At 46.2% G+C, this 15,215-nt stretch overlaps 1 protein-coding gene across 1 annotated transcript in view; it reads left to right on the plus strand.

The window, feature by feature from the left end:
• Erich6b (glutamate rich 6B) overlaps positions 1-9,571 on the plus strand; it is a 50,729-nt gene extending 41,158 nt beyond the window's left edge. Inside the window, exons 6-10 of the mRNA XM_055609866.1 lie at positions 1,676-1,824; positions 5,577-5,662; positions 5,829-5,981; positions 7,698-7,926; positions 9,362-9,571. Coding sequence (XP_055465841.1) covers positions 1,676-1,824; positions 5,577-5,662; positions 5,829-5,981; positions 7,698-7,926; positions 9,362-9,571 — 827 coding nt within the window. The remainder of the gene's footprint in view (positions 1-1,675; positions 1,825-5,576; positions 5,663-5,828; positions 5,982-7,697; positions 7,927-9,361) is intronic.
• The last annotated feature ends 5,644 nt before the right edge of the window (positions 9,572-15,215 follow it).

Here is a 15,215-nt window from a genome sequence, read left to right on the forward strand (position 1 = left end):
GGGGAGAGCAGCCTTACCAGGCCACAGAGGAAGACAGTGCAGCCAGACCTGATGAGACCTAACAGACTAGGATCAGAAGGTACTTTCTATTGCTTCTGCCTGGAACAGTCTTCTCTCCAACCTCCTGTGGCTTGCTCCCTCCCTCCCACCAGGACTCCACTTAAATGTTACCTTCTCAGGTAACATTTGGCTACTCTTTATAAAGCCGTGTGTGCACATACCACTAGGCATTCTTCCTCTGCATAGTAGCTCTTTATAGTACTTGTAACCATCTGGCTTGTCACATGAGACAGAGGGGACTATAGTCCCCTGCATGCTTAGAAAGGTTCTTTGTCCTCCGGTTGTTTATTGAGAGCACAAGCAAATTAACGGTCTACCTGTACCTGCCTCTACCAAGTCACCTGTCTCTACTAACCCATTTCCACACGAACCTTCAGCCACCCGTACATATGCTAGGACTCCCTCACACATTGTACATTATTGACATGCCTTTCCTGAAGAAGTCACTTGCGCTTAAAAGCCTGGATTACTTTCTCCTGTGAGCTCTCCTGTACTGGCCCCAAATGGTGAACACCCAGGGCTTGCTGAAGTGACCTCCCATGACCAGGTACACCCCTCAAGAGCATCATAAGGGAGTCCACAGACACAGGTCCTTACCATGGCCCCCAGTGCCATGTTCAGCTCATCCAAGAGACACGAGAGAGAGCTCGCCTCCCGCCCCAACTCCCGGGTTATAAAAATGGACAAAAAGATTAATATAGAAATGGGTTTCCATGAAAGCTAAGCTAAATGCTCTTTTAGGTGTTCAATAAGAAAATAACATTTAAGAATCTGCTTTCAGTTCACTGTGAATCAAACACGCAAAAGATTTAGAGACTGTTGGCTATTTTGAAAGATTATATGATTCTGCACCCAACCTATTTAGGAAACTGCCAAAACTGAATAGTGCAAAATAAACCATGGGGCTGAGGCTGGGGCCGGGGCTCAGTTAACAGAGTGCTTGCCTTACATGTATTAGGTCCTAGGTTCAAATCCCTACATAAACAAGGAGCTGAGGCATGTGCCTGTAATTTTAGTGCTCCAGAGATAGAGCCAGGGAGATCAGGAGATCAATGCCCGTCTGAGCTCCATGAGGTTCCATGTCAAGAAATGAATAAATAATTCAAACTACGAATGCAATTCAAGTAAAAATGATCCCCGAGCCCCAGTCGTCAGACCTCAAAAGAAAGGCTTTTTCTTACATCTTAAATAACACATTAACACTTATATTTCACATTACAATAACAATAACATATCCAAGGTACATTTCCTTTTATTGAAAAGTCAGCTCTCGAGTTAGCCTGTGTTTTCATTTAGCGGCCATGCGGAGCAGAGAGAGCTGTGACGGCAGCTCTCCAGAGCGTGCACTGCCATCTCTGTATCCTCAAGGCTCTGTCGCCCAGCACCGGGCTGGCACAGATCAGCTCCATAATGACACTCGGTGAGTGGAAGTAGAGAAACAGGCAGCTGGGATTTCAGCTCCCTCCTGCCCATTTTCAAGGGCCTTGCTCTCCCTATTCCCCAGCATGCCCGGCTTACCTGGGGAGTGGCAGGGCCCTTAACACACGGTAGCACCTTGACAGAGTGTAGCTTGACTCCCTACTAAAAGCAGTCGCTGCCACGTTCTGAATGACAGGTCAGAAGCTGCCAGACAGCACCACCACTACATTCATGATATCGGATATACTGGCGACTGAGAAAGCTGAGGCAGAAAGACTCTTAGAGCGCTCTGCTCTCCAGAGGAGATTAGTACCAGACAAAGAATGGATACAGACAGCGCTGAAGGTAAAAAATAGCAATGTGTTGGTGTGTTCACTGTGGTCAGGCTTTTTTTGTTTTGGGGTCAGGTGAGGCACAACACATCATCACAGAACTGTCGAGGCTAATATATGAAGTGGACACAAACAAAAAATAGTTTTCAATATGTCAAGACACAAGCTGCCTGTGTAGGCTGTTGAAACATTGACTAGGGTTTCAGTAGGCCTGGGTGAGAGTCTTCTCCCCGTAGGACCTGTATTAAGCAATTGGATGTGGGGGGAGCAGAAAAAAGAAACTGCACGGTGGGGCTGAAAAGATGGTTAAGAGCATGGACAGCTCTTCCAGGGGACCTGAGTTCAATTCCCAACACCCGTATCAGGCAACTCATAACTGCCCATAACTCCTGCTTTGGTATCTGGTCTGGGTATCTGACACCTCTGGCCTTGTCAGGCAACCACACATGTATTCACAGACATACTCACTCACACACACTCACAGTTAAAATAAATAAGCAATCTTTAATCTTTAAGATTAATCTTTCATTAATCTTTAATAAGCTACATATTATTAATGGGTAGTTTCTTGGTAATAAATTAAAATCGATATTTTAAAGAGTCAGTTACACAAGGGAATAGCTACATAAACTGTGGTACAAGCATAGAGTGGATCTAGAAGGCTGAGGCAGGAAGATCAAGAGTAAAAAATCAGGAGCAATGGGAGGAAAAGAGGGAGGGAGAGATGGAAGAAATGAAAGAAGGAAGGAGAGATGGAGGAAGTGAGGAGGAAGGGACAGAAAGTAAAGGAAAAGGAAAGGAAAATAGAGAGAAAAAAAAAAGAAGCAGCAGCGTGAGTTGTCCAGCTGTGAAGAGACATGAAGGAAGCTTGAGCTTCACTTGAGCGGGAGAAGCCAGCATGGAAGGACAGCAGACTGTGTGGTCCTGCTCTCTCACATTCTGGGAACAGGACAGACGATAGAGAGCATACATGATGGGTAGCAGCAGGGGCCGTGCAGAGGAAGAAACAGGCAGAGCAGAGGATTTTTCAGGGCCTCGAAGCCGTCCTCTAAGGACACCACAGTGACGGACACAGGCCATTTTACCTATGTCTAAAACCCCGAGAATGCGCAGCCCCCAAATTGAACCTATGGGGGTGAGGTGGCCATGGCGTGTCAGCCTAGGCTCATTTATTGTAACAAGCACACCATTCCAGGAGAGGAACTGATGGCAAGGCCACGGGGCTTGGAAAAGACAGGATATGGGATTCTCCACATTTCCACTCAGCTTCGCTTTGGTGTTGACGGGACATCTTACTCAGGACTGATAACGTCAAGCCATGAGTGGAAACCATGCTTGAAACTTCAGTCACTGAGCATGAGCACAGAAGCCCAAAAATGAGGTCTGAAAGATGAGGTGATCTCTATGCCTTCGGTGAAAGCGCACAGAGCATGCAGGCACCCCCTGCTGCTGGAGCTACTGTGGTGAGCCTGAATGCCACAGCGGAAAGGGCGGGGCTAAGCAAAGCTCCTCCTACACAGGAAGCACAAAAGCCAAGGCAAGGGCCAGGATCTCAACTTGACCTCCAAAAGGTCATGAGCCCATGAAGTACTTCTTCAAACTAAGCCCTTCCAGTAACAGTAGTGCCATCCGCCGGGGACCACTCCTTCACTGTGTACGCTTTTCAGGGAGTGAGGCCCAAACTACAGCATCCACTCCCTCCAAGACACTAAGGCGTGGTAGCCATCTGCAGAAAATAAGTGCCTTCACAACAGACCCCCATGTTACATGTTCTTCCTCATGTTACATCCACTTACTTTAATCTCAAAGCTCCTTTGAGTGGTTTTCCTGTGAGGCGGGTGTCCAAGCTATAGGCTTTACCTTCTATCGGAGGTCTTTATCACCCCAAAGTTCTAGTGACGTGGAAGATACTAGGAAAGCAGCAGGGTCCACCACCGTGGCTCTTTCAGCCTCCATCCATGCTCGGGACCCTCCACCTCTCAGTTCTGTGTGTAGAAGAGAATCCAAGGCAACTCAGCGCAGCCGCCAAACCCCTGCAGACAGAGGAAAGGGCTCTCCAGGTCACCTAGGCCATGGTAATGGTTAGAAACCTCGCTAGATCTTAGCCCCCCGCCCCCGCAGCCTCACTTCCAATAAATTAAAGGAAACTGTTCTCCAATTAAGCCTAATCAGCTCCACCAGAGACACAAAGCCTTTCTAGAAACCTGTGGGACATCTGCAGTGAAGGGGCGCACAGTAGCCCACTAAACAGGCCTCAGCAAACCACTTAAGCCACGTCCTCCCACCCCAATGCATTTTAATTCATAACAACAATGGCATCACTGAAGGTACCATACCCATTGCCACATATAAGCACACTTACATTACTCCGACATCAAGAGGAGAGATCATATTGGTCCTTGACAATATTAAGAATGGAATAAAGATGAAAATGAGATGGATTCACTCCTGGGAAACAGCTAAAGCCATATCCAGAATTCACTGTTTTAACTGCTCATAAAATGCAGGGAGAGGGGGAGTGTGAAAAAGAAAAAAAATCCACATAATTAGCATCCAGAGTTGGAAAGAAACTTAAAAGACAAGAAAAAAAAAAAAAAAGAAATAGAATAAATAAAATATAAACCAATAAAATAGTAAAGCAAGCAGCCTTCCTGGCAATATCGAGCCAGAGGGGGGAAAAAAACCTTTTAAAGTATAAATATGAAGAATTAAGACATAAGGAAAGAGGACATTGAAATATTTTTAACAGCACATGCAAGCTTTGTACAGCAATAGATGCAAAGTTTTACATAAAATGATAATTTCCTAGAAAAATATAATTTACTAAAACTAATTCAAGGACAAGTTTTTTTAAAAAAAACAAACAAACAAACAAAAAAAAACCAAAAAAAAAAAAAAAAACTAAATTTACCAGTGCTATGTGTTGAGAATTGTTCTCTTAAAAGAACATTAAAGGTCTTAACCTCCTGCGTCATAGTGTGGCCTCATCTGGAAAGAGCATCCCTAAGGATGTAATTAGTCAAAGATGAAGGCAAACAGGAGGAGGGAATGGTAAGCTAGGACCCTACCCACTTACAAGCCTTGAAAGGACACCAATTAGCACATGGAAACAGAGGCAGAGTCTGGGGAGGTGTGTGCCAGCAATGGTGGCCAATCGCCAGGCGCTCGGGGGAAACCAGGAGGAACTGTCTTTGCAGGCTTGAAAGACCTAACACGGCCCACACCTTCAACTCACATATGTTGCCTCTGCAATGGTGAAAATTATATTCCTTTTTAAGATTTATTTATATATGTGAGTGGTGCACCTATGGGCACCATGTGAGTGTCTGGTGCCTGTGGAGGTTAAGAGAGGGCACTAGATCCCCTGGAACAGGAGTTACAAACAGTTGTGAGCCATCATGTGGGTGCTGGGAATGAACCGGGGCCCTCTGCAGGAGCAACGAGTGCTCTTGACTGCTAAGGCTCCTCTCCAGCCCTGAGAACACAGTTCTCTGAGAACTAGATGGCCTAGGTAGTTAAAAGGCTAGTTTTTATCTACCTGTGCATGCCCCAGCCACTCACACACATACCATTGCAGCTGAGCCTCCCCCTCATATGGGCGAGTAAACTGTGACCCTGGGTGCTCCCAGCGAGCAGGTAGGAGCCAGAGGCAAGGCAGTATACGGTGCTCAGAGCAAGGAGATGCAGGGACTGAGCATTCTGTGACTCCCCCTTTCTTTGAAGGACAGCCGTCACCTACCTGCTTTCCTTGTCTCCTCTTCCCAGGAACATGAAGGTGACGGACAATCAATTCCCTACCATAGTGGGATACCCTTCAACATTTTTTTTCCTGATGGCACAGGTCAAATATAGTATCCACTGAGGAAAAGGGACAATCATGTTGACACCTAAGATGTTTGTGATTCTTACCTAGGGTGTGGGTTTTGACTGAGGACTGTGTCCTCTTCGGGGGCCTAACCTTTTTTAGGGGGAGAGGGGCTGTCCCAAGGAACTGCTTGTGCCTTAACCGACCTACAGCTATCCGTCAGGGAACCTGGCTCTTCTCATCTCCTACAGTTCAGTCACAAAGGTGACGTATATTGTTCTGGAAGACTGTGTAGATACAAAGATCCGAGGCTTTGCCAACAGTTCTGGCCATGTCACCTTCAACGACGAGACGGGAAAGCTATGGTAAGACTGAGTCTTCACATCCTAATACCTGGGGCCACATGGAAGTGGTATGGTGGAGGTTTGGCCCCTGTCTCCTAATCTGTGTATGTTGGAAACACAGGAAGGGGTATTATGAAGGATGAGCACAAAGTCTGCCCTCAGGGAAGATGCCATAGTGTTCCCCAGGGGGAAAGAGCAATCACCGCCTCTATGATCACATGCTTAGTGGCTTCATCTCTAAACATCTCCCAAGAGTCCAACCTTGTGAGAACTGCCCCAGAAAGCCCCAGGTCCCATTATTCTGGGAGCCTGGGAGTAGGGCTTTAGAGACACACACATCATATACAGAATCCAGAGTGAAAAGGTACATTCTAAATATTTCATTAAAATCAAACTTTTTTTCTAAAGTCTTTAGTTCTGGTAGTGGTGAAAGCATTGAGGGTTACTAGGTCCCCTGAAACCATCCCTTAGCCTTTCTTAGCTGCTCAGTTCTTCCTGTTCCAGCTGACATGATTACAGTATAGGAGAAAAATGTTCTCTTGGGCTAACTTATTTTCATCAAAGCCAAATTCACTTTTAGCTCTAAATTAATTCTCTCATCTGCCTGGCCTTGGCTTTCAGACACCATTTCTGGGTTGGTTGGAGTCCTTACTCTGAGTACTGTCCACTCTCCCCTGAAGGTCATGCATGTAGAACACGCTGTCTGCAAATCAGATCCCAAAAACAGGAAGCACAGCGCCTTGAGGCAAGACATGCAGTTAATGATCACAAATCTTGCCTGGGGTCTCTTCTCTCTGAAGTTTTAAAGCCAGAGGAGAAACCTGGAGAAATCTAGAACCTGGCCACTATAGGTAAAGAAGCATGGACTCAAAAGGTGACAGTCACTCACCCAGAGTTGTGCATAAAATTAGAGGAACAAGTTCTTAAGGCATTTACTTGCCCTGATGGAAAGTTAGTCTGGAAACCATTACATAGCAGCTATGATCCCAGGATCTGTCAACACCCAGAGGTCAGGGAGAGGGTCAGAGCAGGGGTGAGAGCTGACTCCATCCTCAAGACCCTGCCCTGTGGGTCTGGGATCCAGAGGGTAGAGAAGAGCACAGCAAAGCTCTGAAAGGAGTGCAGGAGAGGATGCCATGCTGCCACCTGAGGCTGAAGGGAGCATGACAGATCCTGGGCTTGGGTGGACATTCCTTGTTGGAAGCTCTCTATCCCACTGTCTTCAGTAGGGTTTCTATTGCTGCGGTGAACCACCATGACCAAAAAAAGTCAGTTGGGGAGGAAAGGGTTTATTCAGTTTACACTTCCGCATCACTGTTCATCATTCAAAGAAATCAGGACAGGAATTCAAGCAAGGCAGGAACCTGGAGGCAGGAGCAGATACAGAGACCATGGAGGGGTGCTGCTCACTGTCTTGCTCCTCATGGCTTGCTCAGCCTGCTTTCTTATAAAACCCAGGACCTCCAGCCCCGGGATGGCACCACCCACAATGGGTTGGGGCCTCCTACATCAATCATTAAGAAAATGTCCTACGGTTGGATCTTACAGAGGCATCTTCTTGAAGTTTCCTACTCTTAAATGACTTTAGCTTGTGTCAAGTTGACCTAAAACTATCCAGCACTCTCACCCAAACTCAGTAGTCCCAGGAGGAAAAAGGAAAGTGGGAGGATCACAGGGGATCAGGAGGGCCATACCCGGCCCCAGCATAGTAATGTCTTACACATCTCCTTCCCACAGGTTGAGCCTGAGCAAAATCCTAGGCTACTACTTCCCTATAAACAAGCCTCATAAGGCCTGGAACTGGTGGAACCTGAGCTTGCATGTTCATGCGCCCCCTGTGGCATGCATCACTCTGAAACTCAACAAGTACATCCACATAGAAGTAAAGAACCAGGACACAGTCATGTTCTACTTCTGCAGCCCCAAACAGAAGCGGATTTGTTTTAACATGGGCGCCAGGTTCAAGGTAAAGTCTTCACTCCCCTGACCAGAAATCAAAGAAAAGGGATTGGAAGAAGGGGGGTGAGGAAAAGATAGGTGCAAGGACTCGCCCTACGTGACCTCCTTCCTCCAGCTAGGCTACACCTCCTGCTTTCCATCAACCCCAATAATAATGCCATCATATTCAGAATCCATGAAGGGATTCCACATCTGAAACATCACCGCACACAGAAGTGTGCTTTAGTAAGCTCCAAGATGATTCTCACCCCAGTCAAGATTGACAGTTGTCCTAGTTAGGGTTTCTGTTGCTGGAAACACTGTGACGGAGTTGGAGAGGAAAGGGCTTATTTAGCTTATGTTTCCATATCTCTGTTGGTCATCAAAGGAACTCAAACAGAGCAGGAACCTGGGGGCAAGAGCAGATGCAGAGGCTACAGAGGGGTGCTGCTTACTGGCTTCATTCCTCTGGCCACCAGCCAGCCCTGGGATGACACCACCCACCATGGACTGCTCTCTCCCCCATCAACCACTAATTAAGAAAATGTCCTACAGGGTTGCCTACAGCTCAATCTATGGAAGCATTTTTTCTCAGTTGAGGTTCTCTCCTCTCAGATGACTGTAAGGCTGTGTTACAAGTCTAAACATTACCCAGATCAACACTCAAGGTTAACCATTGTCTCAGTTAGGGTTCCTATTGCTCTGAAGAGACACCAATACCATGGCAACTCTTATAAAGAAAAACATTTAATCGGGGCTGGCTTACAGTTCAGAGGTTTAGTCCATTGTCATCATGGCAGGAAGCATTGCATTACACAGGCAGACATGGTGCTGGAAAAGGAGCCAAGAGTTCTACATCTGGATCAGCAGGCAGCAGGAAGAGATGCCCAGCTTGAACATCTGAAACCTCAAAGTCCACCCCCAGTGACACACTTCCTCCAACAGAGCCACACACCCCAATAGTGCCACTTCCTATGAGCCTATGGGGGCCATTTTTATTCAAACAACCACAACCGTATTGCCTTCCTTTCCTTACACGCACTTGCATAACATGCCAGCACCTTAGGCTTGCACACCAGTGAAACCAATGCCCCAAAGAGCTTCACTTGTTCACAGCAGCAGTGTTGGAAGTCAAGGCCAAATGCAGGGTCCTCTACAAATGCACTGCTCTCACATACATATCCCAAAATGGCGCAGAACAGCAGACACCAGGGCTGGCTCACCTCTAGTTTCGCTGGAAAGCAGTGTCAAGCTGCATCAGCAGGTCATGTGACCCTAGGAGGAGGCCAGGTGGACATTTGGGACACAGCAAAAAAAAAAAGCTGTGGGTAGCAGAGCTGGTGAGTCAGATCTGCCCTGGGAGTTCTAGAGACATTCACCATGTCCACAGCGGGGTTAGATCCTGGGTGGGCACAGCATCTGAGCAGCAATAATCCTGACCCAGTCATCTACGTACCCCACAGTCAGTAAGACCGAAAATACTTCAAGCCATGAAGAGGAAGTCAGTCCTGGAGACAGACCCCCGCCCAATGTCATGGAAGATCCAAGCCCTTCTGGGAAAAATAAGTAGGCAGCTGAGTCTCTCCACCCTGTCTGAGTTGGAAGACTTCATAGCAGTCACCCAGGTGGCACTCGAGGACCTCAATGCAAAGAAATCAAGAATCTGGTCCTAGGGCAGCGACCAAATTGTCTCGGGCCTCCACTACCTGTCTTGGAAAAGGAGAGACCTTGGGAGCTGTAGGGAACCCACAAAGACTTTTTTATGTCTTTGAGAGTCCGCCTGTAGTTCAGGTCTTGTTGTAGCTCCTTTGTTGGGGGTTAAAAAAAAATAGAGTTTGGGGGAGTTAAACTTAACTCAGAGAAGACTTAGTGGAGACATATTATCATCTTAGTAAGTAACACTGGCCACCATCTGTCCCCTTGCTCTTGTCGCTGAGGTCCAGAAATTCTTCCATGACTGTCAGTACTTGGCTTTCACTCGACACATAGACCACCAAGCTCTGTCTTTCATTATCTGTCTGTCTCTGGGCGAGCTGCTTTATGTCTCAGTTTCTCATCTGTAAAATGAGCCTAGAAATCCTCCCTGCTATGACAGAGTCGAGAATATTGAATTCACTTGTGTAGGTAGTATCTTTGAACTGAACCCACACAGTGAGCATCCCTGCAGTGCTTGTAGCTCAAATGTCAAAGTTCAGGCTGGGTGTCTGCATTCACCTTGGTTTATGGCATCAGCCCGCACTCTGTCCATGGTCTTTTCAGTCATCATTCTGACTACCATTTACCATGCCTGGGCCAGGAGCTAGTTTGGCTGTGTGTTAAGTGCTGTTCAGGCTCTGTGACACAGATAGCATTTTTTTTTTTTCTTGAGGCTGAGAGAGGCACAGTGACCTCCTTTACATCCCATAAGCTACCTGTCTGCTTAGGGACATCACCCTTGTAACGACACAGTTATTTGTTTGATTTGCCACCTCAGTGTACCTCCAAACCTCAAGGTCCCTCCCCCCCCCAAAAAAAAAACACACCTGCCCTTCATCCACTTTTGTCACAGGGTCCACATCTATCCCAGTCTATCCCGAGGCCCTCTGGAAGACTGTCCTGGTCGATAAGATGCTGTTGGCATTGTCCAAGTCACACCCTTCTCTAGTCCCTAATACTAGAGTACTAGTACTCAAGCCCACACCTCCTCTACTTTGGCACACTTGAAGAATGGTGCAGAATGCTGCTGCTCATGCCAGGCTAAGAATGCAACAGAAAACCCTCACTCTTGGACCCCACTATTTCTGCACTGCCTCCAAGGCTGTCACTAACACTGACCCTGTCACACAGATGGCCAACTGTCTAATCAGCTCCATCACAGCAAAAGGAAACCCAGACAGAAACCCAACAGCAGTCTGCACTCAGTTCCCTAAACTAGAAGCTGAACCAAAGCCCAATTGACTCCTCAGATATCTGGGACTCTTTGGGTCACTGGTAACGATCAGCTCAGTAGCTGGACCAAAGCAGAAAATACGTAGTCACCTACCTGAAACACTCCTCCAAAGAAGTGGCAATGACCTCTGGATCAGAGCCCAGAAGGCCCAGTCCTGGGACACCCACCTTGTCCTAGAGAGTTGTTCTGTACATCTGTTCATAGGTGTCTGTCCCTGAGGATTCTTGAAGACCCTAGAGGTCTCTGATTCACCCTCCTTTCATTAGACACCCTGGGTCTAATCCAGTGTGGCAGAGGCTTTGTTTACTGCAAAGCTCCATGATATCCTGCCATGGGGTGGAGTAGTTGGTAAAAAAGGAAGAGTTGGCACCCAGCCCCCAGCAAAGTGCCTTTTATGTAGACACAGGGTACCTATTCTTTCCAGGATAACCTTAACCCCAGCCTCAACCAAGAAAACCAAACACTTCTCAGCCAAGGCTGGCAGTTAGCCATTCTCTAGCACGAACAACCATACCCAAGTGCCGCCACTGTGACCTACCTGCCTATGACTCACCACTGGCTGCCACGCACTTTCAACAAATGTCACCACCCCCAACCATTACCTGAGCAGCTGAAATGGAGCCAGAGGAAGACGGCTTCAGAGGTGCCACTTTTGTGGGACTGTCACTTTTTTTTTTGTGGGACATAGACACTTTTGTGGAACTGTCACGCCTTATTGGTGAGTGGCAGAAACAGAACGCTGCTGCAAGGTAATGAGCTGTGACAAATGTGGCACTTTGTTGGCATCCCTCTGCGCACCAACACCAACATTTTAGTAACCTCTTGGCACATCATCCACACCCGATGTATGTAGAATCCCTTTTCCTTACAGCTGTGCTTTGGATCTTAAATGTCTCTCCTGTCCCATCCCTAACTGTATCAAAGGCTTGGTCCCCAGCCTGATGCACTATTGAAAGGTGGAGGAACTTTTCAGAAGTAGGGTCCAGTGTAAGAAAGTTGGGTAACTAGTAAAGAGATATTGGGCCCCTGGGCCCCTCTCTCCTTACTTCCTTGATGCATAAAATAAGCAGCTTTGCTCTATCATTCATTTCCCACCATGACACTCAGCCCACCACAGGCCCAAAGAGACACGACCAAACAAGCATGGACTGAAGCCATGAACCAAAATAATTCCTTCTTTCACATTGTCTCGGGACCTCATGCACTTAGGAGGACAACCTAAAGCTATTCAGGCATTGCTTCTGTCCCTGATGAAGATGATGGGTATGAAGCCATTACCACTGCTCAGGCTACTGCTACAGAGCACCCTGGCAACTTGTGTTGTTGGAGAAGGGGGTACTGTTTTGCTTGTTACAGCCAGGTGCTTGTCCACCTTGACATTTTATGGATTTAGGAAGACTGTATATACTATAACTTTAGAGTATCTCATTTACTAATGGGAAAACTCAGGTTTTGGTTCATTATATAAGAGAGCCCGCTTAAAACAAAATCTTTCAAGCGAAAGAAAGGAGAGTTAGTCATCAAAAAAGTTAAGGAGAGGCGCCCAGATCTCCAACACTCGAATAAATGCTGCACAGATGCCAGGGCCCAACCATAGCCCCAGTGCTCAGCAGGTAGGGAGGGGATTCCTGAGGCAAGCTGGATGGCTAGACTTCCCAAATCCGGGAGCACTGGGTTCAGGTAGGAGACCCTGCCTCAGTATATATAAGAGGAAGATTGATAAAGGAAGGCTTTGGGTATCAAGTTTGGGCCTACACACACACATGCACAGTACACACAGGCATGCACCCATGAGGAGAGGAAGGGACTGAAGGGAGGTGACAACCAAGTCAAATGTATAAATACAGACTTTGAAAAGCTATAAGGCAGTAGAGGGGGAGTAAGTAAGTTGCCACATAGACTACATCTTAGATACTGGATTTGTTTTTTAGATGTGTTAATAGTGGGACTTGAAAAAGAGTATTATTCTTTAAGAGACTGATGCTAAATATTTAGGAGCAAAATGTTTCACATACAACTCAAAAACACTTCAGCCAATGAAATGTGTGGTTTTTACTAATTAATTAGTAATTTAATTTTACTAATTAAAACTCAACTAAATGTGTAACAGAACCCAATTTGGTAAGAAAACTTGTCTTAAGAATATACACAGGAAAGTCTGGAAGCTATATGCCAAATACTTAATGGTTGGCTTTGGGAAGGCCAGCCCATTTATTAGACCTTCATGTTTTGTATCAGAATTCAAACACTACAGCTGACTAGCAGTGGGCATATCTGTATAACTGGAAAATCTTTCCCCTCGTACTTTAAGGGAGGAAACAGATACTTGCCAGGTGACTGTATAAACAGACGCCACTATGCTGCTTTCCACCAGCCCCACCCTTTGCAGAAGGGTCCCCACGGCAGCAACACGTGGAAGGACAGGTCCATAAGACCACCTCCGAGTGAGCTGAGACAGGGTGACTGCTGAGCGGGGGGGCCAGGCAACGCAGCGAAACTGTCTCCACCAAAGACAAAAGACAAAACTAGAAAAGAGAAAGCACCCCAAGGGGGGTGGAAAAGCCAAATCCCTGTCCTGCACTGGGGCTACCACCAACACCTCCAGGTTCCTTTAACCCAGTGGGTCTCAGCCTTTATAGTCTGCAAACCTCATTACATTTCCCTGTGCTGTGGTGACCCCAATCACAAAATGATTTCCGTTGCTACTTAATAATTGTAATTTTGCTGCTGTTATGAATTGTAATGTAGATATTTTTGGAGACAGAGGTTTGCCAAAGAGGTCGTGCCTCACAGGTTGAGAACTAGTGATTTAACACACAGCCCCCTTTAAAAAACTGACTGTATGCCCTATTTATGAGGTGCCAGCAGGGGAGAATTAAAAGATCTGGGATTGTTAAACCAAGGGGAAAATACAATGGTGTTTGTATTATTATTACAACACTACTTAATTTCAATGAAACCATCTGTGCTGACAGTACTCCGGAAATTGGCAGTCTCACAAATATTTTTTTAAAAAAGGAAAAAAAAAACTTTCTCTCACTCTAGTTTGGCTCTGGAATGTCTCCCAAACTTCCATGTGTTTTTTTGTTTTCCAGCCATGGTGCTACTCAAAGATAGTGGAATTGTTTACAGGGGAGGCCTTCTGGTCAGAGGTGGGTCCTTGAAGCGGTTACTGGTACCCGCACACCCTTGTCCTTTGTTGATTCCCAGACGTGCAAGGGGCAGCTGTGCTGTACCATGCTCCCATGCCCACGCCATGCGGCTTTACCACAGGCCCCAAAGCAATGGGAGTGTAAAATGGTAAACTGTCATGTGCTGTACAAGCTGTCCCTGAGAATTGTGTTTATGTCAAGAGTGCCCCACGGCCCTCTCCTGGTTCAGGCTGGCCCAGTCAGGTAGACCCCTCTGGCTCTGCAACAAGGACAAGGAGAAACAGCAAGAAAGTGAACCATTTCCAGCAGAGGTTACTATTGTTTGTCCCATGTATAAAAATGTCTACCTGGGAAGGGGAAGCTGAAGGCTCATCCATGAAGACAAAGCTCAGATTAGCATCCCTACTTGATTCTGCTGGATGCCGGAAGCCGAATTTGATGTTCTCTTTGTTTGCTCTAAATCAGGCTGTTTCAGTGTGTGCTGGATACTATGAATACCTCATTTGATACAACTTTGTTATTATCAGAGGCTTTAACTGCTACTTGCTATTTACTATATAGCTACTTGCTATATAATTAATAAACTCACTCACTCAAAACCAAGAATGGCTATGGTAGATTATTCTCCACACTACGAAACAGACCCAGTCCCTAATAAATCATGTTGAGAGCCAAAACAAGCTTTTTGTGTTTGTAAAGTGATTTATCTCAGGTATTTGTTACACTAACAGAAAATTAATACCCTTTTAACTAGTGGAGCATCAAGATATCTCAAAAGCCAAGGGTGGTTGCACACACCTCCCAGCACTTGGGAGGCTGAGGCTGGCAAACCTGAATTCAAGGTCAGCCCGATCTACAAAGAGAGTTCCAGGACTGCCCGAGCTACACAGAGAAACCCTGTCTAGAAAAATAGAAAAAAAAAAGAAAGAGGGAGGAAGGGAGGGGTGGGAGGAAGAGAGAGAGAGAGAGGGAGAGAGAAAGAAAGAAAGAAAGAAAGAGAGAGAAAAGAAAGAAAGAAAGAAAGAAAGAAAGAGAAAGAAAGAAAGAAAGAAAGAAAAAGAAGAAAGAAAAGGGAAAAAGAGAAAAGGAAGGAAGGACTAAAAAAAAAAGAAAGATAAAAAATGTTCTTTCACAATTAATTATTACACAGTAAAGCTAGGCTCTAAGATTAGCAGAGTGTATTAATGTCAAAACCCTGGTTACATTAATAAACACCACTTATAAGATGTTTCCACT

This window comes from Psammomys obesus, unplaced genomic scaffold, assembly GCF_907164565.1.
Source record: "Psammomys obesus unplaced genomic scaffold, mPsaObe1.curated_primary_1811, whole genome shotgun sequence".
Lineage (NCBI taxonomy): Eukaryota > Metazoa > Chordata > Mammalia > Rodentia > Muridae > Psammomys > Psammomys obesus.